Source organism: Equus caballus, chromosome 4 (assembly GCF_041296265.1).
Source record: "Equus caballus isolate H_3958 breed thoroughbred chromosome 4, TB-T2T, whole genome shotgun sequence".
NCBI classification, from domain to species: domain Eukaryota; kingdom Metazoa; phylum Chordata; class Mammalia; order Perissodactyla; family Equidae; genus Equus; species Equus caballus.
The window spans coordinates 69,995,745-70,022,370 of record NC_091687.1 but is presented as its reverse complement, the minus strand read 5'-3'; the positions used below and the strand labels follow the sequence as shown (position 1 = coordinate 70,022,370).

Sequence of the window (26,626 nt, the reverse complement as noted above, 5' to 3'; positions counted from 1 at the left end):
TGCTACCAAAAGAACGTAAACTGTAGTAAGTGGGCCTGCTCATGTATTTGAAGCACAGAGAGAAAGATCACTTGCAAAGTGGTGAGTGTTCACAGTATTTTATTACTGCTATTTGCCAGGCTTGTTTTTGGAACCTGAGAAACTTTAGCCCAGGGGAAGGACCATGAATACGGCTGCTTGGGTCATCAGGGGCCTGGAGATCTCGCTCCCTTGGGACCTGGACCTCCCGCAGGTACCCAAAGGAGCCAATGCTTTATCCTTAAGCATCTTGGTCTTTGAATTCAAACCTTTACTGCATTTGTGAAAGCCTTGTCAGCTGGCTATGATCTATTTTTTTCACTCTGATTCCAATAGCTAAAGGAGTTAATGTCATGTGAAATAATATGAAATAGCAGTGTTTGTCAGGTAGCTATGGAAGAACTTTAGGAAAACGTGGACTTTCAAGTACACAGAGGGAGGACCATGTGAAGAGGAAGCAAGATGGCAGCCATCTACAATCCAAGGAGAGAGGCCTGGTACAGATCCTTCCATTATATCCCTCAGGAGAAACCAAACCTGCCAACACCTTGATCTTGACCTTCTACCCTTCAGAATTAAAAGGAATTGCACCTAGGGAAAGAGGGAAAAGCAAAAACAGCAGTTTGACCACTGAGAAGAGACTACTGAAAATTCATTTCTTCTCAGCCATCCAGCTATCGTCACGAAAGACAACCAACTTCAGAAGTGATGTCAGCAACATGGCTAAATAAGATGTCCCTCATTTGTGCTTCCCCCCACCCCAACAACAACAACAATTTAGTGTCCATCCACAGACAGAAATGCCTTTGTGGGAGCTTTGGGGTCCAGCACCCTCCTCCAAGTGACCCAGGAGGAATTTTGCCTACCCATGCATTGGGTAAGAGGCATACAAGCTTAGGTTGGACCCTGTAGTGTTCCACAAACGAGCTCCAGCCCCTGTCAGCTGTAGCCTGGAACCCCCTGGAAAACACTGTCTTAGACAATCACCCATGAACAAGAGAGCCTTTAAGGAAGTCTAGGTCCAGTGGAGAAGTTCAGCACACCGTTGGAGCAAGAAAGTATTGAGTTTAGACACATTGAAGAGGAACTGTTTGACTTTACCCTCATCACCCCTCCCCCAAGGCAGCTCATCTCTGGGCCGAAAGAGAGGTTCTCAGCTTGTGATTTCTCCTCTGGGGGAAAGTGAGAGTGAGTGAGTGAAGCCCAGCTTCACCAGCTGTTCAGGATGCTGCCAAAGAGGCCTATTTCTCTCTAGGCCTATCTAGAGTACTGAATCATGAGCTGCATGACAAGGGGGCAGGAAGAGTCTGGGAGAGCAGCAGATAGACTCTTGGAGGGCATTAAAGGGACACAGAGCCTACGAACTGCATCACAGTCTCCATTAAGAAGCTGGCCCGTGAGCCACTGGGGACGCCTTACCCATGCATCTCCCTGACCCTGACTGGCCCACAGAAGCCCCAGTGCTCCATGTGCCTCATCCACACACCCTCTCACCCAGAGGCTGGCTCCCTGTGTGTGTTTCCTACAGCATCGAGAACAAGCTTTGGCTGATGGCTAGGGAGCACAAGCAAAGTGCCAGCCCAAATCTGTGGGCCAGGAGAGAACACAAACTTAAGCTTTAGCTCCACCCTTTGGAAAGCAAAAGGAGAGCTGTCAGCACCCAGCCTTGTGCATTGCGGAATTAAGAGAAGGCATACAAGCTTAAGAATTCTGCCACAAGAGGGAGCAAGAAGTGTGGAGCAGGCATATCCATAGATGGTCTGAGAAAACCTCAGAATCTCTAGCAGGGCTGACCAAAGGTATTTCTCTTCCAAGGTCAGTAAAGACCGGAGGAGGTGACTGCTTCTTCAGATACAAAGACAACAATGCAAAACTTCAAGGAACATGAGTCAAGGAAACATGACAGCACCAAAGGGTTACGATAATCTTCCAGTAACTGATCCCAAAGACATGGAGATCTGTGATTTACCCAATAAAGAATTCAAAGTAGCCATTTAAGGAAGCTCAGTGAGCTACAAGAATACACAGAGACAATTCAACGAAATCAGAAAAATAATACATGAACAAAATAAGCAGTTTAACAAAGAGATAGAAATCATTAAAAAGGACCAAACAGATTCTGGAGTAGAAGAATGCAATGAATGAAATGACAAATACAATAGCATCAACAGCAGACATCAGAATGGATTAAGCAGAAGAAAGAATCTGTGAATTAGAAGATAGGAGCTTTGAAATTATCCAGTCATAGGAGAAAAAAGAATGAAAAAGAGTTATGAAAGCCTACATGATCTATGGGATACCATCAAAAGAAACAAATTGCAAATTATTGGAGTCCCAGAAGGAGAAGAGAAGGAGAAGGGAGTAGAAAGGTTATTTAAGAAATAATGGCTTAGAGCTTCCCAAATATGAAGAGAAATTTGGATATCCAAGTTCATGAAGTTCAAAGGTCACCAAACAAACTCAAAGAGATCTTCTCCAAGACACAGTATAATAAAACTATCAAAAATCCAAGACAGAGAATCTCAAAGCAGCAAGAGAAAAGCTGGTAACGTACAAGGGAACCCCCATACTGTTACCAGCAGATTTCTCAGCAGAAACGTCACGAGCCAGGAGAGAATGGGATGATATGTTTAAAGAGCTGAAGGAAAAAAACTGCCAAGCAAGAATACTCTGTCTGGCAAAGTTGTCCCTCAGAAATGGAGAGACAGATAAAGACTTTCCCAGATAAACAAAGGCTGAGGGAGTTCATCACCACTAGATCTGCCTTACGGGAAATGTATCCAATCAGCGATCCCAAAAGGATATTTTTGATAAGTTGATTCTAGAGCTTTGTTAGAAAACATGAAAACGTTAAGAGCATATATCCTTTGACCCAACAATTCCACATCAGAAATTTATATATATATATATATGTGCAAAGATATATGTTCAAGGATCTTCACTGCAACATTGTAGCAAGAATAAAGTAGAAACAACATTAAAATTCATTAACAAGGAACCAGTTACAAGATATATATTAAAACTATATAGCCTCTTTAAAAATTAAGTAGACCTATGAGTATTGATGCTACATCAATACTTCATCATTGTAGATTCTACATCATTTTAAACAGTCTCCAAGATCTATTGTTAAGTGAAAAATATGTTGCAAGACAGTGTTTATAGTCTATTTATTTTGTTGTTTTTTTCTAAGAGAGATGGTAAGCGTATGTGCACATACACACATACTTGTATAGTCGCAGAATATCTCTGGTAGGCTACACAAGAGACTGGTAAGAATGGTGACATCTGAAAGACTAAGGGTCAGGAATGAGAAAGAGACTCATTTTTACTGCATACTCTTTTGTATTATTTGAAGTTTTTCTACCATATACACGTATTCAAAATAAATTTTTCTTGCCTTTTTGAGGCCATGTTTAGTGTACTTAGTATGAGTGTTAGCAGAATCCTAGGTTTGCCCTTAATCATTGTATTTTCAAAATTTTAAAACTTCATATTGAAAAATGAAATTAAAAAGTAAACAGTGAAGTCTCCTTCCCACCCGTGACTGCTGTTCATACAGTTTTCCCCGCCGAAGATAACTACTATTTTCAGCTGCTTATATGTATAACTTACGATTTACACATACACAAGCAAATACAAATATACATTCTTCTCCTCATCGTCCATGTTTTTTTTACAATGATAGATTACTATTACGTAAACAATTCTGCACATGTTGCTATTTCCCTCTAGTAACATACCTTAGAACCAAAATCACAAGCCACAAAAGAAAAAATAGACTGGACATCTTTAAAATTAAATACTCTTGTGCTTTCAAAGGATACCATCAAGAAAATGAAGAGACAACCCACAGAAAAATGGGAGAAAATCTTTGCAAATCATATATCTGATAAGGGAATTGTATCTGGAATTACAGTTTAGTTTAAAAAAAAGTACTGAAAGGAGTTCTTCAAGCTGAAATGAAAGGATAGTAATTAGTAACACATTGGTAAAGGTAAGTATATAGCCAAATTCAGAATACTCCAATATTGTAATATGGTGGTGTGTTAATCACATAACCTAGTATAAAGGTTAAAGGGTATTTTAACATTTCTAACATTTTTTATTTTATGTATTTATATATTTTTTTGAGGAAGATTAGCCCTGAGCTAATATCTACTGCCAGTCCTCCTCTTTTTGCTGAGGAAGACTGGCCCTGAGCTAACATCCATGCCCATCTTCCTCTACTTTATATTTGAGACACCTGCCACAGCATGACTTGAGAAGTGGTGCAGAGGTCTGCACCCAGGATCTGAACTGGTAAACCCCAGGCCACTGAAGCAGACCGTGCAAACTTAACTGCTGGGCCACTGGGCCGGCCCAGGGCAAGAGTATTAAAAATAACTACAGCTACAATTATTTGTTGATGAATACACAATATAAAAAGAGGTAAATTGTGACATCAGTTTTTCCCCATTGAGTATGATGTTGGTTGTGGGTTTGTCATATATGGCCTTTATCATGTTGAAGTGCTTTCCTTCTATATCCATGTTATTGAGAGTTTTTATCATGAGTGGATCTTGGATCTTTTCAAATGCTTTCTCTGCATCTATGGAGATTATCATGTGGTTTTGTTCCTCATTTTGTTAATGTGCTGTATCACCTTGATTGATTTGCAGATGTTGAAACATCCTTGTGTCCCTGGTATGAATCCCACTTGATCATGGTGTATGATCTTTTTAATGTATTGCTGTATTTGGTTTGCCAATATTTCGTTCAGGATTTTGGCATCTATGTTCATCAGTGATATTGGCCTGTAATTTTCCTTCTTTGTGTTGTCCTTCTCTGGCTTTGGTATCAGGGTGATGTTGGCCTCATAGAATGTGTTAGGAATATTTCCCTCTTCCTCGATTTTTTGGAATAGTTTGAGAAAAATGGGTAATAAATCTTCTTTGAATGTTTGGTAGAATTCTCCTGAGAAGCCGTCTGGTCCTGGACTTTTATTTTTGGGGAGGTTTTTGATAACTGTTTCAATCTCTTTACTTGTGATTGGTCTATTCAGATTCCCTATTTCTTCTTGATTCAGTCTTGGGAAGTTGTAAGAGTCTAAGAATTTATCTATTTCTTCTAGATCGTCCAGTTTGCTGGCATATAGTTTTTCATAATATTCTCATAATCTTTTGTGTTTCTGTGGTATCTGTTGTAATTTATCCTCTTTCATTTATAATTTTATTTATTTGAGCCTTCTCTCTTTTTCTACCAAAGATTTGAAGAAGAATTAATGCCACTCCTTCTCAAACTCTTCCAAAAAGTTGAAGAGGAGGGACACTCCCAAACTCATTCTAGGAGGCCAGCATTACTCTGATATGAAAACCAGACACAGACACTGCTAGAAGAGAAAACTACGGGCCAATATCCCTGATTAATATAGATGCAAAAATTCTCAACAAAATATTAGCAAACCTAATGCATCAGAATATTAAAAGGATTATACACCATGACCAAGTGGCATTAATCCCTGGGATGCAAGACTGGTTCAACATACACAAATCAATAAATGTAAGACACCACATTAATAGAGTGTGGTGTGTCTCCTTAGCCAAGGAGATCTATATACTTAAAAGTACAAGACTTTTATGACAGAAATTGAAGATGAAACAAATAAATGGAAAGATAACCCGTGTTCATGAATCAGAAGAATTAATATTATTAAAATGTCCATCCTACCCAAGGCCATCTATAGATTCAATACAATCCCTACCAAAATTCCCATGGCATTTTTTACAGAAATAGAAAAGAAATCCTAAAATTTGTTTAGAACCACAAAAGATCCTGAATAGCCAAAGCAATCCTGAGAAAACAAAAAAGCTGGAGGCATCATGCTTTCTGATTTCAAACTATACCACAAAGCTATGATAAAACGGTATGGTACTGGCATAAAAATAGATACATAGGGGACAGCCCAGTGGCATAGCGGTTAAGTGCACACGTTCTGCTTTGGCAGCCCCGGGTTTGCCAGTTTGGATCCCGGGTGCAGACATGGCACCATTTGGCAAGCCATGCTGTGGTAGGCATCCCACATATAAAGTAGAGGAAGATGGGCACAGATGTTAGCTCAGGGCCAGTCTTCCTAAAGAAAAGAAAAAAAAAAAAGACACATAGACCAATGGAACAAAATTGAGAGCCCAGAATACCCAATGGGGAAAGGATAGTTTCTTCAATAAATGGTGTTGGGAAAATTGGATATTCACATGCAGAAGAATGAAATTGGACTCCTGTCTTACACCACTCACAAAAATTAACTTGAAAATGGATTAAAGACAAACAAGACTTGAAACCATAAAACTCATAGAAGAAAACGTAGTGGAAAAGCTCCTTGACACTGGTCTTGGCAATAATATTTTGGATATGACACCAAAAGTATGAGTAACAAGAGCAAAAATAACTAAGTGGGACTGTATCAAACTAAAAAGCTTCTGCACAGCAGAAGAATCAACAAAATGGAAAGGCAACTTATGGAATGGGAAAAAATATTTGAAATCTTACATCTGATAAGGGGTTAATATCCAAAATATGTGAGGAACTCATACAACTTGATAGCAAAAAATGAAACAATCTGATTTAAAAATGGGCAGAAGAACTAAATAGACATTTTTCCAAAGAAGACACAAATCACCAACATAGACATTTAAAGATGCCCCACATCCCTAATCATCAGGGAAATGGAAATCAAAGCCACAACGAGATATCACCTCTGACCTGTTAGAATGGTTATTATCAACAAGACAAGGGATAACAAGTGTTGGTGAGGATGTGGAGAAAAGGGACCCCTTGAACACTGTTGGTGGGAATCTAAATCGATACAGCAAGTATGGAAAACAATATGGAGATTCCTCAAAAACTAAAAATAGAACTACCATATGATCCAGCAATCCCTGGATATATAGTCAAAGGAAATGAAAACAGGATCTCAAATTGCTATCTGCGCTCCTGTGTTCACTGCAGCAGCATTCACAATAGCCAAGATGTGGAAACAACCTAAGTGTCGGTCAAAAGATGTGTGGATCAAGAAGATGTGGTATACGTATACACACACAAGGGACCTTATTCAGCCACGAGAAAGGACAGCATTATGCTAAATGAAATAAGTCAGAAAAAGACAAATACTGTATATCACTTTATGTGGAATCTAAAAGAGCTGATCTCATAGAAACAGAGTAGAATGATGGTTGCCAGAGGCTAGGTGGGGAGATGGGGAGAAGTTGGTCAAAGGGTACAAACTTCCAGTTATTACTGGAACACCTAATGTGCAGCATGGTGATTATAGTTAACAATACTGCATTATATACTTGGAAGTTGCTAGAAGAGTAGATCTTTTAAGTATTCTCGCCACAAAAAGGAAATGGTAATTATGCAAGGCAATGGAGGTGTTAACTAATCTTACTGTGGTAATCATTTCATAATATGTAAGTGTATCAAATCATCATGTTGTACACCTTAAACAATGTTATATGTGAATCATATCTCAATAAAGCTGGGGGAAAGCGAGGCAACCAACTTCAATAGTTGTGTGTGTGTGTGTGTGTGTTTGTGTCCTTCCAAAGATATTTTGTGCATGTACAATCAAATATGTAAAAATTCTCTGCTTTATTTTTAGCACAAATGGCAGATTACTACACATATTTTTCTGTATTGTGATTTTTCTATTTAATATATCTTGGAGATTATTCTATGATATGAACTCTGTAAATGAAGTTATGAGGGCTTTAAAAAAATAGGTGGAATTTCAGTGGGTGATAATTTCAAGAGATTGTAGAGCTTTGGAGATTTTTTTTTTCCATCATGGGGATGAGATAAACCTGAGAAAGTCCCAACACTATGTATATCAAAGTTCTTAAGAGTGGCAAGTTTGTGATGACCTACGGTGTAAATATCTCAAATTTAGATAAATCTAAACTAGATACTTGGTTTTCTTGCCTTTTTGAAATAGTCTCTATCATATTTACAGCACTTTCCCAGTCAATTACTTTATTATCTCCAAGGAAATTAAATAGCTTGGATCTTATGGGTAAACTGGCCTTCCTGGATTTAGGAAGACTTTTTTGTGTTGAAAGACCTAATTCTCTTTCTGGTGAGTTATTTGAGCACCAGCAAGAGTTCTCCAGTGACTTTCTGAGTGCCACTCCACAACTGTCCACTAGAGGGACCACAGGCTCTTCTTTTTACCTCTCTCTCAGCTCTTCTCCCTGATTTCAGTATTTTATTTTAGGCTGTAGGCCCTCTGCATGACTAATCATGCTGGTTGACCCCTGGAGTTAACCCCAAACCTACACTCTAATTTTAAGCAAACCTAACTCTTCTCTTAAAGATATATGTGTCACCTTAAAGAGCTCAAGAGAAGGGGTTACTGAAGTCTCCTGCAGGCCTGTTCCAAAATCTGCTTCCTCTTCTGTCCAATTTAAATCTCTTGCTGACGTTTGTCATAAAATTCCTTGAGATGAGTTGGGCTGAAAAGCAATTGTCATACTCTGTATATATATATACAGAGTATACTATATGCTAAAGTGTATTATATACTATTTACAGTCTTGAGAGAGATCTTCAATAACATTTTAATGTGTCTGTCTGAAACACGCAATATCCACTTGAGATGTGAGCAATTTGAAATTCAGATGCTATTTTATCTTACCACAGCTTCCTAACGTAATTACCTAAGACACTTCTCAGTAAAACCAGTGTTTTCCTTTTAGAGAAATGAGAGAAAAGGGGATATTGGGGAAAGACACCAAATCCTCCCACAAGAGATTTCTCAGCTCAACAGCTAACAATGGCCCACACACTGAGGTCCCCATTGTTTCTGAATCACCAACAAGGCTAGGGAATTTGGGATTTCTAATCTCAAGTCCCACCTTGCTTTGATACACAACAGCTCTGTGGCGTCTTCAAGTCTTCTGTCCCAGACCCGAGATACCCAGTAACAATGCAGCCTTCAGACCCTTTAAGCTTCTGGGCTGTCCTCAAATGAAATACTGGAAGTCACACAGAGGTCTGTCTCCCTCTCACCCCACAGCCCCAGGTAAACAGGTCTCCAGGGATTCCCCAGGGCCTTTGGGCAAACATCTGAGGTGTTTAGGGGTTAGATATGTGACTAGATTTGTCAGAGACAATTCAAGGCTTTGAGAACAGGAACATACTGTGTGCAGAGGATGAGAATTGGGGCCCTTGCCTCCAGGTCCATCTGGAAGCTGCCTGTGAAGGCTCGTGGGTCTGACCCTCCCATGCTTTCTCTGTGCCTAGTTGGCCTCAGCACCAAAATGACTCAGTCTGACTTCTGCTTGCTAGCAGGCCCATGAGACTCCTCTGCGAGATAAACATGAAAAAATCTAGAAAGTTCTCTGATAATTTGGACCTGGATAAGTAAATGATGAAAGATGATGTTCAGGGAAATTCAGAAGAAAAGTTCAAAAACATTCCTGGAGCCCCAGTTGCTTACCAGTTCTATAAGTAGTGAGGATTTACTCAACCTCAGTCTTCGAAAACTGGTCGTGTGTTTGGTAATTAATGAAAAGATCTGCTGTCAGCTCCATTGGGACAGCAAGCCGAGGCCTCAGACTCTTAATAGACAGCCACAGGGCCAGTGTTTCTCCTGCTGTTTGTCAGTCTTTATCCTTCACTTGTTCAGCTCCCTGCATAGACCCCGGGAGTGACTGTCCCTGCCAAAGGAATCCTTCACGTAGTCACTGAAAGCCACACTAAAATTCTGATAAAATTTCCTCTTCATGGTTTCGTCACCCCCGCCTCTGTGTAGCATTATTTATAGTAGATTTCAGCCACATTGCTAGGCACTCTGTCTTAACAAAGTCCCCTCCACATCGGTGTTTCTCAACGTGTGAATCTCGTAGATCAGCTGGGCCATAGGCCAGACTGACTCAGCTTTCCACCCTCAGACTCTGGTTAGGACTGAGGTACGTGCATGCCAGGAAGCTGTGAGGGCAGCTCTTCCACGCACCACAGTGGGAGGCCCACTGCCCCGGAGAGAGAGTCTCTTTGTCTGATAGCTCAGCCAGATAGAACACTTTGGGGCAGGAAGGAAACTGAAGGCGGGGAAATGTGGTTCTCAGTTTGCCCACCAGTGCCCAGCAAATCTGTGGCACAGCTGGGCCTTGTCCTGGCATTTCCTGACTCCTTGTCGTTGGGCTTTTAGAGTCGGTGAACTCGGGGGATTTTTATAGCCCAGAAAATTCATAGGATCCCTCAAAGCATAGGACAGGGATGGTGCCCCGTTGGCTGAGAGGTAAAGCCATCTCTGGAATCTCTGTGTAAAAATGCCACTTCAGGACATTGTAGAACTCAGAACAAAGAAACTACCGCAGGATACACAGCGAGCCTGGCCCGGGGGCGGGACACCCTCCTCCAGGTGCAAACTCAGGCTCCATCCAAAGCCCGGGTTCTAACGCAATCACACAATGCCAGCCAACTGCACTCACCCACCCTCACAGTAAACCCGAGTCCTTAATGCTCCCCACCCCCAACAGCAACCATTTAATTAAATAATCCTTCATAATGGAATCCAGCAGGGCGCTTAGACCAGTCCATCTTCCCTCACTATTGATTGGAGCTCCGCTTGCGAAACAGACACTATGAGGCTCCCCAGAACCAAAAGCACCAAGTGAAGCCTGCCCGATGTGGTTGGACGCCCAAACTCAGGAGAACACAGCCGGTGGGAGGTCTCTTCTGAGGCCTTTTCTCTCTCCTCTTCCCCTCTCCCTCCTGGTCAGGCCGCCAGGAACCACCTCCACACAAGGACAGGGCTCTCCAGGGACAAAGCAACATCCTCTTTTCCTGCTGCTCTCTGTAGCAGGCCTTTGAACTTCACTGCTCTATGGACCCGAATTTTCCATGTCACCAAGCCCAGCCTGACCACCCAGACACCCAGATCAGAGAAAAAGAGAGCGTGGCTGCTCCAGCCCCACCTCCTCAAGGGGAGAAGAGATGACCTGGAGATACTCTGGGAAGCAAGAGCCAGAGGCCCTGGTACCCCAGACAACACCTCACCTTTGCCTTTGAAGCTTGTCCTTGCTGCTCCAGGCTGCACCTGCGCCCCTGGCCTGCAGTGGCTAGGGGGCCTGGCCAGCCCTGGCTCTCTGCCATCTGCTTTCCTCCTTCTGTGTGCTGTTGGGGCAAGACCGACTCCCAGGTCAGCCTCAGCTACTCAGCCTCCCAAGCAGTGTCCAGAAAGCAGGAAGCTACAGCAAATGCTCCCTGGCCTGTCCCTTTTGCATTAGCTCCGCCTGCCTTTGTCAAGGCCACTTGTTTTCCACTGCCCTCCTTATCTGCTTGACATGTCCCAGGCCAATCGCACTCCTTTATCGCAGTAAATCCTGAGTCCTTAATGCTCCCCACCCCCTAACAATCATCATTTAATTAAATAATTCATCATAATGGAAGTCAGCGGGGCACTTAGGCGAGTCCATCTTCCATCACTGACTATTGATTGGAGCTCCACTGGCTAAGCAGACACCATTAAGCACCCCCAGAACCAAAAGTGCCCCATGAAAGTCAGGGTCATCACTCCACCCCCACTGGTGGCCTCTTTTATGCCCAGCCAACTCCTTCCAGTAAGGGTCCTCCTGCCTCTGCTTTCAGGCCCTAGGCCTGGTTTTCAGTGGTGGTTTCCTCTCCCTGCCCCACTCTCAGTCAGGCCCTGGCATCTGAACTCATGTCCATCTTTATGGTATTGGTTCACACAAAGGGGCCTCCCCGTGCTTGGCTGGGGGCTGTCACTGTATCTTTGCCACCACTGGCCATTGCTCAGCTCTGTGTAACAGCCAGGATTCAATGGCATATCACCCTCATCTCCGCTGGGATGCCACATTGCCATTTCTCAATGCCATCCTGCCTGGCCACCTTATCACTGATGCCTAGAGATGTGGTCTGGGAACTCCCCAAACCCTGCCATTCCCCCCTGCACTCCAGTCGTTCTCCCAGAGAAGCTTGGGTTCCATGGAAGATCATCATGATGATGACAATGGTGCTGATGATGATTACGTGCCAAACACATTCAATATTTCATTTCATCTTTGTGATAATATTACAAGATAGGCAGAAATATTCCCATTTTTCAGATAAAGACACTGAGGCTCAGGGAGGTCAAGTAACTTACCCAAAGTCACACCAATAGTACATTCCAGATGGATTTAAACAAGAGTCTGGGCCCATAACACCCATTACACTTAAGCTTTTTGTGCTCCTCGGGGCTTCCCTTCCCCTCCTCCCACCAGGACCCCCAAACTTGCTGGGGCCTGCAGCTCCGCCTGGCACGATTCCAGGGTCCTGCCCCCCAGGGGTGGACGGACGTCAGAGGAAGAGCTCTGCTGCTCAAATGCAGATACTGCAGAGAGTCCAGGGAGTCGAGGGGAGGGCAGGGTGGGGCAGGGGACACCCGTGAGGTGAGAAACCAGCTCCACGGGTCACCTCCAGGGCCTTCTCTACGCTCCACCCTCTCCCTGCCCCTCAGGACCTGCCCTGGCTGACAAGGCCAGCAGAGGTGAGCTGGTGGGGACCTGCCCCTGTGGCCTGCACTAGCCCCAGGCCTGTCTGCCGCCGTTCCTGGGAGGGTGAGTAGAGCCACATTCCACTGGACATTTGGGGGCTGAGTAGTTCCCCTCCCTCGCCTCACACTTCTCCTTGGTGCTTACACCCCCATCATCCCTCCCGAAGCTTCATTCATCCCTTCCTTTACTCCCCAAATGCTATGATGAGCCACGTTCTGGGGATGCAGAGATGATAATCTGTGTTAGTTTCCTGAGGCTGCTGTAACAAAGTAGGACAAACCGGGTGGCTTAAAGCAACGGAAATGTATCGTCTCACAGCTCCGGAGGCTAGAAGTCCAAAGTCAAGGTGTCCTCAGGGCCACGCTCCCTCTGAAGCCTCCGGGGGAGAATCCTTCCTTGCCTCTTCCGGCTTCTGCTGTTCACAACCCTTGGCCCTCCTTGGCTTGTGGATGCATCACTCCAACCTCTGCCTCTGTCATCACGTGGCCTCCTCTCCATGTGTCTCTGTCCTCTCCTCTTCTCATGAGGACCCCAGCCATATTGGATGAAGGGCCCACTCTACTCCAGCGTGGCCTCATCTTAACTAATTATGTCTGCGATGACCCCATTTCCAGATAAGGTCCCATTCTGAGGAACTGGGGGTTAGGACTTCAACATATCTTTTGGGGGACATAATTCAACACATTACACAAGGTAACAGGACGCCTGTTAATAAGTCACCACTGTCATCATTATTAATGTGATTATCTCCAAGACCGGGCCAGACTTCTCCCTGCTTCTCTGGATGTGCACAGTCTTGGCTGGTAGGCAGGCCTGGAACAAAGGTATCCTGAAACGATGTGTGTCCTCCTGGAGGGATGTCCCAGCCTTGATGGGAGCACAGGAGACCTGTCATGGAAGGCTCTGGAAGGGCAGGTTTCCCTGCCCAATCTCAAATGCCTGGACACTCGTCCTACAGCCACCAGAGCTCAACTTGTCCAAAACAGAGCTCAGAGTCTTTCCTCAAACCTGATCCTTTTCCTGACTTTTTAAATCTTAGCCTAACAAAGACCAAGCTCTTCGAAACCTCAAAGCGACATTTGTTGTGCAGGGTGAGATGGTGCGAGAAACCACAAGGTACCCATAGCCAGCTGGCTCTGCCACACATGCCTCGCGCTCCCTGCACACCAGGCTTCACGGTTAGTGCTTCAAAATCCGACCTCAGTTGTGTCTCCCTACATCCCTGATGTGGATGAAATTATCCCCTTTACAGGTAAGTCAGCGCGATTACCAAAGACAGCCATGGCTCCAGCACCCGTGGAGCTTAGTATGGTCGAGCCACGTCCCCCAGTGGTTGCCCTAGCTGGTCAGGGTAGAGTCAGGACTGGAACTTCTGCCACTTAACACTGCCCCCTAGGGCCCACCCCTGCACATGCTCCATGCATACTGCTGCCCCAGGAGGGTGACTACCCCCTGGTTCACCTGCTCTACAAACACCTTAGCAGAGGCAGCATGCAGCAATAGAGAACCTTACAAATGCTCCATCCCCACACTTTCCCCGCCAGGTTCCCCTAGGCGCTGTGGCTGCAGCCTCTTCCTCTGACTGCTTTGCACAAAGCCTGCAGGAGCTCCCCAGGGCCTCCAGGATACCCTCTCGGTTCCTTAGCCAGCCGCCTCTTAAGGTTCGGCCTTTGCTCCGTTTAGTCATCTCCCCACAAGACATCATAACCTCTTGCGAGAGTGCGCTATACTCAAGGCTTCCTCCCCTCACACCCTTGCCCTCTCTGAGCCCCTTGTCTAGAATGCCACCTCCTGCTCGCCCACTATCCCCCATCCTACCCCTTCAAGTCCCAGCTCAAGGGACACCTTCCCCATGAAGACTCCTCAGATTTGCCCCCGGGTGAAAACACGCTCTCTCCCTCCTTTGATTCACTCAGCACTTTATATCTCTGCTGTACAAGTTTTTCTGTGTTTATTCCTAATTGTGAACCTCGCCCCTAAAGAACCTTTAAAACAAGGCCTTTGGAGTCAGACAGGCTGAGTTGGAATCCTGACTTAGTCACTTACTGACCGAGGCCCAGGTAGGTTACTTAACTGTAAAATGGGGGCGATGGCATCAGCCTCAAATCCTGGAAGAATGTCCTAAGGTAGCTGTGTAAGTCGCCTGGCCAGGTGGACCCTCCAGGGCAGGCAGTGCCCCTTCCCTCCGAGCCCCTTCCCTCCTCCCCTCAGGACAGCTGCCCCCTCTTCTCAGCTCCCTGCCCCCACCGCCCTCAGGCTATCGCTGGGGCCTATCAAGAGGGAAAGGGACTAGGTGTCAGGAAGAATGTGGCTCAGACCACAGCCTCAGACGGCAGGAGCTCACACTGTCCACTCTGTCCTCACTCTGGACCTCCTTCGAGTTGTCCAGACCTACCTAAGGGTCTTTCCAAAAGGCAGGGGCTGCTGGCCTCTGCCAGGTGGGACCAGGCAGGGAGACCCCATCTGCCCCCACAAGCTGAAGATGAGGAAGCTTTACCTTAGGCCACATAAATCAGCTTTTAGGAGTCCCTGGGTTATTTCTTCATCCTGCATAAGCCTTTGGTGAAGCCTGGTTAACCTGCCCCAGCCTGGGCTCAGCTGTGCAGTGGGGGCATTCAAGGGGTGAGGTGAGGCTAGCACGGTGGCAGCAGAGAGGAGACTCCGGGCAGAGAGCTGGGCCGAGGGGCTGGTCCTCTCGCAGTGGAGCGCCATCTCCGGGCATCCCCAGGGTTCAATTTTATTAAAGGGGCCCATGGTTTTCTCACAAGCGATGGAAGATGCAGAAACAATCGCTTTGCCTGGCTGCTGTGGGACGCTTTTCAGGGCCAGGAGGGAGAGACAAGGTTTCTCATGGCCTGGGACTCAGAGCACTGCCAGCCACCTCTGCGGAGGAGACCCTGCTGCCTCCTCGTCCCAGGCTGAGGAGAGTGGAGGACACAGGAGATCCCACACGTGCAGGTCCTTGCAACTGCAAGAGGCCCTGTTGAGGCTCTTCCTGCCCCCTCCCCCCTCCACCCCCGCCCCACCCCGCCCCGCCCCCACTGCCTAGTCTGATGGGGGCACAATGTGTGATTAATGAATGAACAGCAACCCAAGGCTTTTAAATATCACTTTCTTCTCTTCTCTCTGGTATTTTTAATTTAACTTCCAAATACATATATTTTAATTTCCCCATCCTAGAATAAGACACGTGATCACTTTCAGTGACTCCTTCCTAGCAAAGTACCACTTCAAGGGTGGCACAAAGAGAAAGAATGATAGGAGTCAACCCCTTCCACGTGTATCCACCTCTACTGTGAGAACTTCAGCACACTTGGTCTACAGGGGAATGTAATATTTATTCTATTAAAAAGGATAAATGTCCTATTGTCTTGGGCCTTTTATTATTTATGCATTTATTTCATTGTGATTATGGAACATTTCAAATACACACAAAAGTAGAAACAAGAGTGTAATGAACCTCTGTTCCCCTCACCCAGCTTCAAAAACTATCTACACTTTGCAAATGTAAGTGCCCTTTGGATTTCAAGCTCTGCTCAATCCTCTCCTATTTACTATGCAGGGGAAGGGGGAAGAGACAGACCATCCATTTATTAATTAATCTTAAAGCTTCTAGAAAACTTGAGCTTCTAGTTCTGTAAGTTTTATGAAAATTCTACCTTCTGGGCCAAAGGATCGCAGCCAAGGCTGGGGGTCAGGCCCAGCGGGGAAGAGCCCAGGAGGCCCAGTGCCCACCATAGACCAGGCTCCAAATGGAAAGCCTTTTGGCTCAGCTGTTTCCACGGCCTAATGCTCTGTTGGGGAAAGGCTCCACCTTCCTCAGCCTAGCTGGGAACGAGATTTTCAGAGGCTAAATGTGCCCACTGTTAGCCAAGTGATGATGACACTTACAATGCCACATCTGGGAGCCTGAAGTCCGTCTGCCCGTCTCCTGTCAACTCAAACAGCAGAGAGCTGCCCCTCAGCAGCCCCCAGCTTGTCCCAACATGGCAGGAGAGGCTGCTCCCTGCCCTGGGAGCCGTTGGCTCCGACTGACAAGGGCCACCAGGCACTTGCTTTGAAGAATTTCCTCACCCATCTGGCCTGAGGGTGCTGAGTCGGCATCCATTTTCTAACATAGCCTCTGCTTGGTATGATCTGTGACATCAGCTCTCTGATTCCACTAGGAAATAACCCAGGTCCCTAAAACTGGGCAACCTGGGAATATGGGAAAGGTCCCCTTTACTGATGTAGGGAGAGCTGCCTGGGGAAAGCAAGTGGTTGTTCTTATAACTAATGACAAGCGCAGTGAGGGCCCAGGCCCTGGAATGTCACGCCTTGGGGATGCTCCAGTTCCCTCAGGGGCTGCTGCAGGAGACTAGCGGCCCAGTCTCTCTCCTAAGACTATTCAGTGAGGAAAGATGACGTGAAGGGGTGGGGACAGCAGCATGCCCCAGGGAAAGGAGGGTCCCAGGGGGCTGCAGCTGCGGGAAATCATTTAGTCCTTTTCTCTCAGTTCAGTTTTGTGCTCATTACTATAATAAAGGCTTGTTTTCCTTCTGATTGCCAAAGTGATGCTTACAAGTTCACTGTGGAAAATTAAGATAAAAAAATAGAGACAAAATGCTCTTATTCCCACCAGCCCCGATATTTGATATATGAGGTGTTGGTATTTTATATACATAAAAAGGATAGAGTAGAAAGAAGGGGTAAGAACACTGGCTTTGGAGTCAGGCCAGTTTGAATCCAGCTGCCCCCTCCCAAGTGGCTTCCGGCAAATTGTTCATCTCTGAGACCCAGTATCCTGGTTGATAAACATATCTCATGGAACTGTTTGGGGAACTATCTGAGAAATACTCATCAAGTTTCTAATGCAATTTCTGGCACCCAGTAAGCCTGCAATAAATGTCAATTATAATTTTGTGGTTGACAAATTCTTTATTGCAAAAAGTTTCTTACTTTGCTCCATTGGCCACCCAAGAGGTGGTGGTCCCTGCTCCACTGAAACAGAACCCTGCCTAGCCTGGTCATCCTCCCACCAGGGACTCCCCGAGGTCAGAAGAGAAAAGAAAGGAAGTGACTCTGGCCAAACCCAAGTATGGGCCCAGGAGGCAGCGTTTGTTTGCCATCAGCTTTGCCATCAGCGACCGTTCAGATCGCACCTCCAAGACCGTGCATCCCCAGAGCCCCTGGGAACAGTCAGCAGGCGTCCTTTCCAAGAGGGACACATGCTTCTGCCTGCTCTTCTGCACCGGGATGGTGCCAGGGCAGAGGGGCCCAGTCGGGAATCCCCTGCAGCGGGAGAAACAGGGCGTCAGCAGGACCAGCAGCTCACTCCCAGGGTCCCCCCCATTTTCAGGGAGCTTGGCTTTGGTTGAAAGGGCTGGCATTTCATACCCAAATCGTAAAAAATCCACAGCTTCAGTACATCGAGATGACACTGCATGGCTTTAGCCTCATGGGGAATAAAAGGTTTCTGTTTGGGGTGGTGGTGCGGCTCCTGGCACAGCCCTATGGCCGATGAATCGTTCCACTTGCTTGGGTTGGGAGGAGACACTGGCTGAAGGTCCCACAGCCACACTGTGTTGCGTGATCTGCCCCCTCAACTCCTTGGACTGAAGACCCCTCCCCCGGGACTATAAGTGGACCCCTCCCCAAAGCTGACCACACATCTGTCCTTAGGTTTTATTCTCGGCCTCGCCCCCGCCCTCCTTCCATTGCTGTGTTGTGGTGCGGCTCCCTCATTTTGGGCCTTCGTTGTTGTTCTGCCTATCCTTCGGAGCACAGCTGTGAGTTCGGGTGTGCCTGTGTCTGTGTGTCTGTCTCCCCAGCTATCTTGGTGCTCCCTGAGGGCGGGCCTTGCCTGACCCAGCCTTCCAGAGCCAGGCTGGCTGGTGCAATGAGGGCACGGCTGCACTTGTTGTCAAACTGTTGAAACCCTTCAGTGCTGGTTGGGAACAGCTGCTGCTCTGAGCCCCCTGGGTATCCCCTGCCACTGGCTCAAACACCTGGCTCCCTTCCTCAGGACGTCCAGACAACTAAGGGTTAAGGGCCCTGGCCCCAGCTTAGTCTGGTGTGTGTTCTGCTGGTTAGTGCTGCTGCCCTGCTGGAGGGGTTGGAGATGGTGGGGGATTGAGGTTGGGGTGGGGTTTGGTTAGAGTGATAGGGATGGGTAGCTTTCAGTGGATAGAAGGTTTTAGGAGGAGGAAAACCATAAGAAAAGGCTTAGTGTCAGCAATGAAGAAGAGTGCCGGAAGGATAGTAAAGACTGAACTAACCGCAGATGAAGATCCTTGTTTTAATTTTCCGACAGCAGCATCCCTGCTTTAAGTATTGCATGGTTTGATGAGAAAGTCTCAGCTTCTCACTCAGTATGCTTTGGCGGTGTTGTTTTGTTTTGAGACTTTACTTGTACAATCTATTGGGCTACGTCTTTCCAGACTGAAGCATCTCCATCCTTTGGATGTCTTTCCAGATGTGAATGAGCATCCTTCCCCTGGGGTAGGAACTGGATGTCCGCGCCATGGTTCACGCTGAAGAACCAGGCCCTGGACTTGGAGACGTGCTCGTAAAGTTTAACAATCGGTTCTTGGGGTTGGGGGGAGGGTGTCTTGATTTATAGCCTTTGCCAATTTCTGTGTGTAAATACTCCCACCAAGGGCGACTTAAAGTTACCAAGGATTTAACAACTGGCTCGCAAAATTCCTCAAAATTTAACAATGAGCTCCAGTGAGCAAGTGTCAGCCAGCTCCAGCCCACCACTCACCACCACCTGGATGGTTCTCTCCAAGTCCTGTACGACCCTCAGCCTCGTGAGGTGAGCTCCAGCCACAGAGGTCTTTTCAATCATCCTATGGTCTTCTTTTCAGGAATCAGCACCATTTTTTTGGTCCTAATTGAAAAATTTTTATTTAAATGGGTTATCTTAAATGGGGGCTATTTTTTTCCCTAACTTGCCATACAGCTTTTTTAGATGGATTTTAATAACTGTTGTTTTTTAATAGTGTTAATAGCTATGAATTTAACTGTTTCCTCTAAACTATAAGCTTTATAACAACAGGGACCACTTTCTGAAGCATCTGGAACGTATTGGGCCTTCAGCAAATATTTGTTGGATGGAGAGATGGATGGATGCTTTGACTTTAGATCTTTCTCCCTCTCTCTCTCCTCTGTTTCCCTTTTTACTTGATTCTAACCAGGAGGCCGCCTCCCAGCAGCACGGGCAGGATGGAGAAGGTGCTGTTCATGAAGCTCCTAGAAGGAAGTATCCAGTCTCAGCCCGAGTCCCGAAGGCTCTGCTCGAAGGTGCCCCACAGCTTCCCGCCTGGTCCAGAGAGAGATCTAGACATGGAGGAGACAGCTTGGCACAGGGGATGGCTCCACCCGAACCCCCTCAGAAATCACACCTTCAGGCCAGATTGAGCTGAGTCGGTCTGTGTTTTTAGCATTTTGAACTAAAAACATCCAAGTGTTCCTTTGCTGAGGGGGAATAAGTAGAAATCAAGCCCAAGAAAACGTCTCAAGAGGCAGTGCATCGGCTGGAATAGGTCCCATCGGCAGTCGCTCCCCAGGTCAAGTAGGGCTCAGGCTGCCCGACCTTCATGAATCAAGCGATGTGCTGACGGACCTGGTGTGCACACCGAGCACGTGTCCTGTCTGTGTGCTCACAATGATGCTTGGCCGACCCCCCAGACATTCGCCCCCAAACCTCAGTCCCTGTACTGACGGAGCAGCCCTCGGCAAACGCTGTTGCATTCAGGGGCCTCCGCACTCAGAGAGAGAGTGGTGGGCCACACTGAGGCTGGGGCTGTGTCATTTCGGATCCTTTCCTGGCTGTTTTCTCCAGGAGCGCTGACTGCAGCATGTGGCTTAGCCATCTCACAGTGTGTTGGCTCACAAATCATGCTCTCCAAATGCTCCTTGGGAAGACTGGGCAAGCTAAATCCAATGGCACCCTGGGGAATGTTGACAGTGCCTCACCTGCTGTCATTTACCCAGTGGTCATCTGTCAACTGGGCTCAGAATAAACCAAAGGTGTATTGTATGCCATCCCTGGGAGCTGATTTATTGAGTTTCCTGCTGATTGCTCTGCCACACACCGCTGTGAGTGGCAGCTTTGACCCTTAGAGCCTTTGGGTCTTTTTCAATGAAATGGGGGGACCAGATGATCAGTGTCCACGTGACAGGTCCCACTGGGCAGGGACCCTTATTTCTGAGGGCCCAACACGGCCAGCGGACAGTAGAGGATTACAAATTGTTGGGAAACCACAAAGCCCATGTTCCAATAGGGCGAACAGAGAGACTCTGCGGATAAAATGTAAGCAATAATAAATAAACTTTAAAAATGCTGCTACTTTTTGAGCTTTCACGCTGTCTAAGGGCGAACGGCTCCCCACAGGTGTTGTGTGACTGCCCTTGATGTCAGACATTGTGCTAAGAGCTTTACAGAGGTCATTTATGCTTTGCAACCCTGTGGGGTTTCATCCTCATTTAATAGACAAGAAAACTGTGGCTCAGCCAGACTAGCCCCACGTGCAGGGCCAGCAGCCTGGACACGGCAGGGCTGGGACTCAGCTGCCAGGTGCACTGGCTCCAAACCCCAGGCCTGTGGCCACTGAGCAATGACCCCACTCCTGGGGTCCTCAGGTGAGAAGTGTCACCTCTCAGTGCCTGCAGTGTGACAGTTTTGTCCAGCTAAGCTGAGCAGAGGCACTGGGCAAACTCTGGCCCAGAGTGTAGTGGGGCAAGTGCAGCATTGGCACCAGAATAACTACCTTCCAATCTGCTCCGCCCTCCTGGTCGATGGCCCTCGTCTCTCACCTCCTCCCTGCCTCAGTTTCCTCATCTGTAAAAGGAACACACAAATGATGATGGTACCAACTTTACTGGACTCTTCTGAGGAATAAAGCAGTTAAAAGGGTGACGTGCTCAGGACAGTAAGGAGCCAGTAAGTGTGGGCAAGGATTATATGAAAACGGGAGCCAGTTTAAGATTAGCGAGTGATGCTGGAGCCGTTAGTTCCTTTCCTCTGGAAAAAAACCCGGTGGCCCTCTCAGATGAGGTGTGCCTACCGCCCATTCCACAGGTGGCAGGGACATACGCCAGGCTGGGTGTGACACTGACTCTGAGACCCAGGCATCTGGTTCTCCCTCACTCAAGTGGGATGGTGTCTGCGTAGGAGAACTCTAACCATCGGATTCAAAGAAACCAAGAAGAAAGCGACATCTCTCTGGCCTTGGAAGAATGCAGCCCGCTCTGGAGGACCATGCCCATTTTGCTTCCCTTGACATCTCCATAGCAGGGGTAAGCAAGTCATGGCTTGGGCCCAATTGTTAGAGGAACAGGAGGGCTTCTGGCTGCCCTCTGAGTCATCCTGCTAAGTCTGTTGACAGGAAAGGGCCGGGATGGTGCAGCAGAACTGAGAAAGGGCTGAGGGCCCTGCTGACTGGCTCCTACCGAGAGAGTATGGGAGCTCTCGGATCACAGGACCTCTTGGGAAACAACGGGTAGGAGAGGAAGGTTCTATTGGGGCAGGAGGGGAGGGCTCCTGTGATAGCGAGACCCAGGGGCAATGCCGGGCCTTCAACTCGCGCCTAGGACCTTTCAGAGCTTCCCTAGCACTTAATTCCTTCACCTCCCCCACCCTTCCAGAAACCCAGTTCGGCTTCACAGTTGAGTCCCTTCTCGGACAATCCTGGAAGGCAAGAGAAGGAAGAAAAGAGCGAGGAAGGAGGGAAGGAAAGAATCTGGCAGAAACGCCACATTGTGGACAGAGCTGGGGGTGGGTAGGAGGAAACTGGAGAAGGGGAGAATTTAGACAGAATCCAAAGAGGGGCAGACAAATTCCACACAATGGAATATCACTCAGCAATAACAAGAAAAGAGCTAGCAGGCCACGCAAAGACACAGAGGAACCTTAAATGCAGGCTGCTAAGTGAAGAAGCCGATCTGACAAGGCTACAGACAGCAGGATTCCGACTATATGATATTCTGGAAAAGGCAAAATTGTTGAGTCAGTAGGAAGACCTGTGGTTGCCAACGGCGAGGGAGGATGAATGGTTGGAGCACAGAGGATTTTGGGGATCGGAAAAACTACTCTGTATGTTACTGTAATGTGGATATTTTCATTATACTGTTTGTCAAAACCCATGGAATATATAAAGAGTGAACCCTAATGTAAACTGTGGACTTCAGTTAATAATAATGTACCAGTATTGGGTTTTTTAAAATAATTGGTGCATCTTTTATTCACAAATAAAAGCTGTACCAAGATGTTTGCACATTTGTACAAAGTTTGGATGCCCCTAGAAAATGCACAATGGTCAGAAAACAGAGCCTGTCGTGCAGAGAATGCCACACACACTGGCAGGCTCACCCCTGGTCTGCATTTGGCAGGATGTGTCCCCTGAGGACCCCCAGCCTGCCCAGGGCACCCCCTAGAAGGAGCCCAGCCTGAGGGACATCTTCCATGGAAAACCATAAAAATCACCAATGGTAACACACGCATCAGACTAACGCACGATGTTAACAATAGGGGAAACCGTACAGGGGAAGGGAGTATGGGAACTGTCTGTGCTTTTTGCGCAAGTTTTCTATAAACTTAAAACTGCTCTTAAAAAAAGTCCAGGGGCTGGCCCAGTGGTATAGTGGTTAAGTGCGTGTGCTCCGCTTCGGTGGCCCAGGGTTCATGTGTTCAGATCCTGGGCACGGACCTAGCACTGCTCATCAAGTCTGTGATGCTGTGGCGGCATTCCACATACAAAATAGAGAAAGACTGGCACAGAAGTCAGCTCAGGGACGTCTTCCTCAGCAAAAAGAGGAAGATTGGCCACAGATGTTAGCTCAGGGCCAATCTTCCTCACAAACAAATAAATAAATAAAGTCTATTAATTAAAGACACGACAAAAAACAAAGCAAAACAAAAACAAAGAAACCCAAAACAGCAAAAGCCCTGGGGGCTGTGGCTCGAATAAGAACAGCTGCCCCTGCAGACAGGCTTCCTGAACCACCGCTGGATATCAGAAGGAGAAAAGCGAGAGCACTCTGCATCTGACGTGTGGCTGCCGCAATTCAGCTCGCCAGCCGGTGGCCCAAACTGAATGACCTTCACAAAGGTTATTTCACCAGATTTCTTTTCCCCCATCTCACTTAAGAAGGCTTTTCTTTCCATAGTTTTGGTGCAAAAACCAATTGGCTAAAAGGAGTTGGGGCGACTGGCTGGTGGATGCAGGGGGCGGCACCAAAAAAGGTCTGCCCCCACAAAGTGGGCAAAGGTCCCTAAAAGTGGGGAAGCACCCTTCCCACCTGCCATGACTCTTCATTCTAGCTTTCGGTCAAGGCTCCGCGTCACAGGTGTCCTGCCGCCAGAGGCACAGTCTGAGCCAGGGGAGAGACGCCCCCTCAGAGTGGGCACGGCTGATGCCCTGGTTTCCTCAGAGCCCCAGAAAAGGGCTTCTTTCCTGTGCCCACAACCAGTAATGGTCCTTGGAACCAGCTGACCTTTGGTGGAAAATGGGCGCCGTTCACTGGCCATCTGGCCCGGGGCCCAAGTCATCTGGTTCACACTGCACAGTGACGGCGGTTTCTGGGTACTGGTCCACATCAGGTGTTCAGTGTGGATGGAAGAATACACCTCACCTTCTGTGGTGAACTGGAAGAACCCAGGTAATCCAGGCTCACGACTCACACGATCACATCAGTGTTGATACTTCCACGGCATGAGTGCTGGCAAACTAGACTGATATGGGCCATGGGCTTTGGACTGAGTTTGGATTCCATCTATTTACTTACTGGTTGTGTGAGCCTTAGGAGGTTAAGCTTTCTGAGCCTCAGTTTCTTCAGCTGTGAAATGAGCATTATAATCCTGGTCTCATGGGGACCTACGGGAGAACTCAACGTGGTTAAGGGAAAGATGCCTAGTGGCAGTTAACTGTGCTTGTCCCCCTGTCCACACCTCCCCCCAGAAGCAGACCCTCCCTCGATGCTCCCACACTTAGCTTCTGATGGTCCAGAATCAACGATATTCCTCCGAATCAACAGAGGGAGGCTCTGGGCTGGGAATCTCATTGAAAACCGGAGTGGGAGGGAGGGAGGGAGGAAATGCTATCATGCTCACAGAATTCTTGTCCAGCACAAGGGAACCTAGGCTAAGCGACCAGAGGCACAAATGGTGCGCCAACATAACAGACAGTCTAGCAAAGGGGTCAGAGGCTGGAGGATGGGCTGGGAGGGAGGCGATCACAAAAAGATTTTATACAACTCTCGGGGGTCAATAGGGGTGCGAGAGGCACCTCTCTAAGGCAGGGGATGTAAAGGAGGCGGGGAGTGGTGCATTGTGTTCAGGACCCCGCAGGCCACAGCCTCACAGATGCATCAGAAGGGGGTGCAAAATACCCGCAGCCGGGGAACGCAGCCCCAGGCTCTCACTGCAGCCAGGAAGGTTCACCTCTGTTTATTTTTTCAAAACAAAACTAAAAATCACCACTCAGAACACTTGAGAAGAGTGCTCCATCCCAGTTCAAAGCTTTATGCAATCTGCAGTCAGAACATCACAGACCGGAGGTCAGAGACCAGAGCTTCTGGCCTTGCTCCACAGGCCTCGGCAGCCTGAAATGGCTCTCCTCTGCCTCCGGCGGCCTCCACTCCTGTTCTCTCTGTACCGCGGTCCAGGTGGCAGCGGACAGTGAGCCGGAGTGGGCCGAGGTTGGCGGCATCCACAAATGAGAAGACATGTCCGTTCTCCACTGGGCTTCTGATTTGACGATCTGGCACTTTCCTCTCCCATCAGAGGCCCAAAAATGTCCACAAAGAAGGCAGGCAGGTTAAGGCCCCGGTGCTGATGTTGTCAGGTCGAAGATAGAAAGGCAGTTCTGGCTCGGCATCCTCACCTGGAAGGGCCGGCTCCCTGCCTGTGTCCCCCCGGGGTCAGAGGCTGGGAAAATCCATTCAGTGTCATCATCGCTCATGCTTAATGTTGCCTTCGCTTCGCTCCACGGTGACCCCATTACTGTTCCGAGGGGCTTCCTTCTTGTTCCAGTCCTTTTCGGTGTAAAACTCAGCTAGCACAGGGCAGTGTTCAGAAGCTACTCCGCCCCAGGACCAGTTATCTGGAATCCAAGGGTTCGTGAGGCCTTCTCTCACTACAGCCCAGTGACCTGAAGTGGGAGAGAAAAGAGACCCAGAGATCAGGACAGGGGATGGGTGGGGTCACAGGCTGATGGGTGGGGCCAAGGTGGCACGTCTGTAGGACTGGGTTCCCTGACAACACTCCTCAGCTAGCTGCCTTGCCTGTGCAAAGGGAATGTCTCGGCCACTTTGATTTTCTGGACAAGTGAGGGGCTACCATTTAGGCACTGAAGCTACCTGAGTCCAGGCTTCCTGCCCATTCACACACCCGTCAGCCTATGGTTGACCTCCTCCTCACTACACACCTCTTCTAATCGGACCAAAAGGCAGTAAGGGGGGAATAAGTTCTGTAAAAAGAGTAAAAAGAAGAAATCACAGAGGTTTATGAGAAAGTAAAGGTATTTTAAAAATAAAGATTCAGAAAGAGAGGAAGCGGGAGGTATATTTGAAAAACAATGAAATCAACACTGGCAAAGGCCAGCACGGAGCAGTCAGACGGCACTGCTGGGCCCTCAGTGAGAAGCAATGTCACAGCTGGTGTGGCTGTTCCGAGGCCCAGGTTCTGCCCGGACGACAGTTCCTTGATGGCAGCCAGTCCTCCCTGCACCCCAGTTCTCAATCTAACAGCAAGGGGCCAGATGAGTGGCTTTCTAACTTCCTTCCACCCTCCTGGCGGCCCAGGCAGGCTGCACGGCCTCTGGTGGGCAGCGCATCTCTGCAAACCGCGTCTCCCCGAGTCTGATGATCGTCACTCCCTGAAACCCACTTTCCTGGTCCTTTAGAACCTCCCACGACATAATTCAACAGGAAATGGGTGCTCAGAGAAGAGGGGAAGCTGCCTGTGGGTCCCAGTCCTGGCTGCATGTCAGAGTCTCACAGGGCGCCCCCAGCACTGGTACTTTTTAAAATGTTAAATGTCTCACTGCAGTATAATATGCATCTGGTAGTACTTAGCTTCCAGGCAGGAT

At 47.6% G+C, this 26,626-nt stretch overlaps 3 protein-coding genes across 15 annotated transcripts in view; 1 reads left to right on the top strand and 2 right to left on the bottom strand.

Moving 5' to 3' along the window:
• Window positions 1-7,563, top strand: part of MATCAP2 (microtubule associated tyrosine carboxypeptidase 2) — a 69,334-nt gene extending 61,771 nt beyond the window's left edge. For both annotated transcript variants that reach the window (XM_070264849.1, XM_070264850.1), the window contains one exon: window positions 5,266-7,563. In XM_070264849.1, the coding sequence (XP_070120950.1) occupies window positions 5,266-5,271 (6 nt within the window). In that variant the 3' untranslated portion in view covers window positions 5,272-7,563. The remainder of the gene's footprint in view (window positions 1-5,265) is intronic.
• ANLN (anillin, actin binding protein) overlaps window positions 1-11,278 on the bottom strand; it is a 132,559-nt gene extending 121,281 nt beyond the window's left edge. For 7 of the 12 annotated variants that reach the window (XM_070264830.1, XM_023639513.2, XM_070264831.1 and 4 more), the window contains exon 1: window positions 11,056-11,278. In XM_070264830.1, the coding sequence (XP_070120931.1) occupies window positions 11,056-11,151 (96 nt within the window). In that variant the 5' untranslated portion in view covers window positions 11,152-11,278. The remainder of the gene's footprint in view (window positions 1-11,055) is intronic. The other 5 variants (XM_070264834.1, XM_070264837.1, XM_070264839.1 and 2 more) reach the window with 1 other exon arrangement.
• Window positions 11,279-24,968: 13,690 nt separating this feature from the next.
• Window positions 24,969-26,626, bottom strand: part of EEPD1 (endonuclease/exonuclease/phosphatase family domain containing 1) — a 114,023-nt gene continuing 112,365 nt past the window's right edge. The window contains exon 8 of the mRNA XM_001501191.4: window positions 24,969-25,687. Within this exon, the coding sequence (XP_001501241.1) occupies window positions 25,488-25,687 (200 nt within the window). The 3' untranslated portion in view covers window positions 24,969-25,487. The remainder of the gene's footprint in view (window positions 25,688-26,626) is intronic.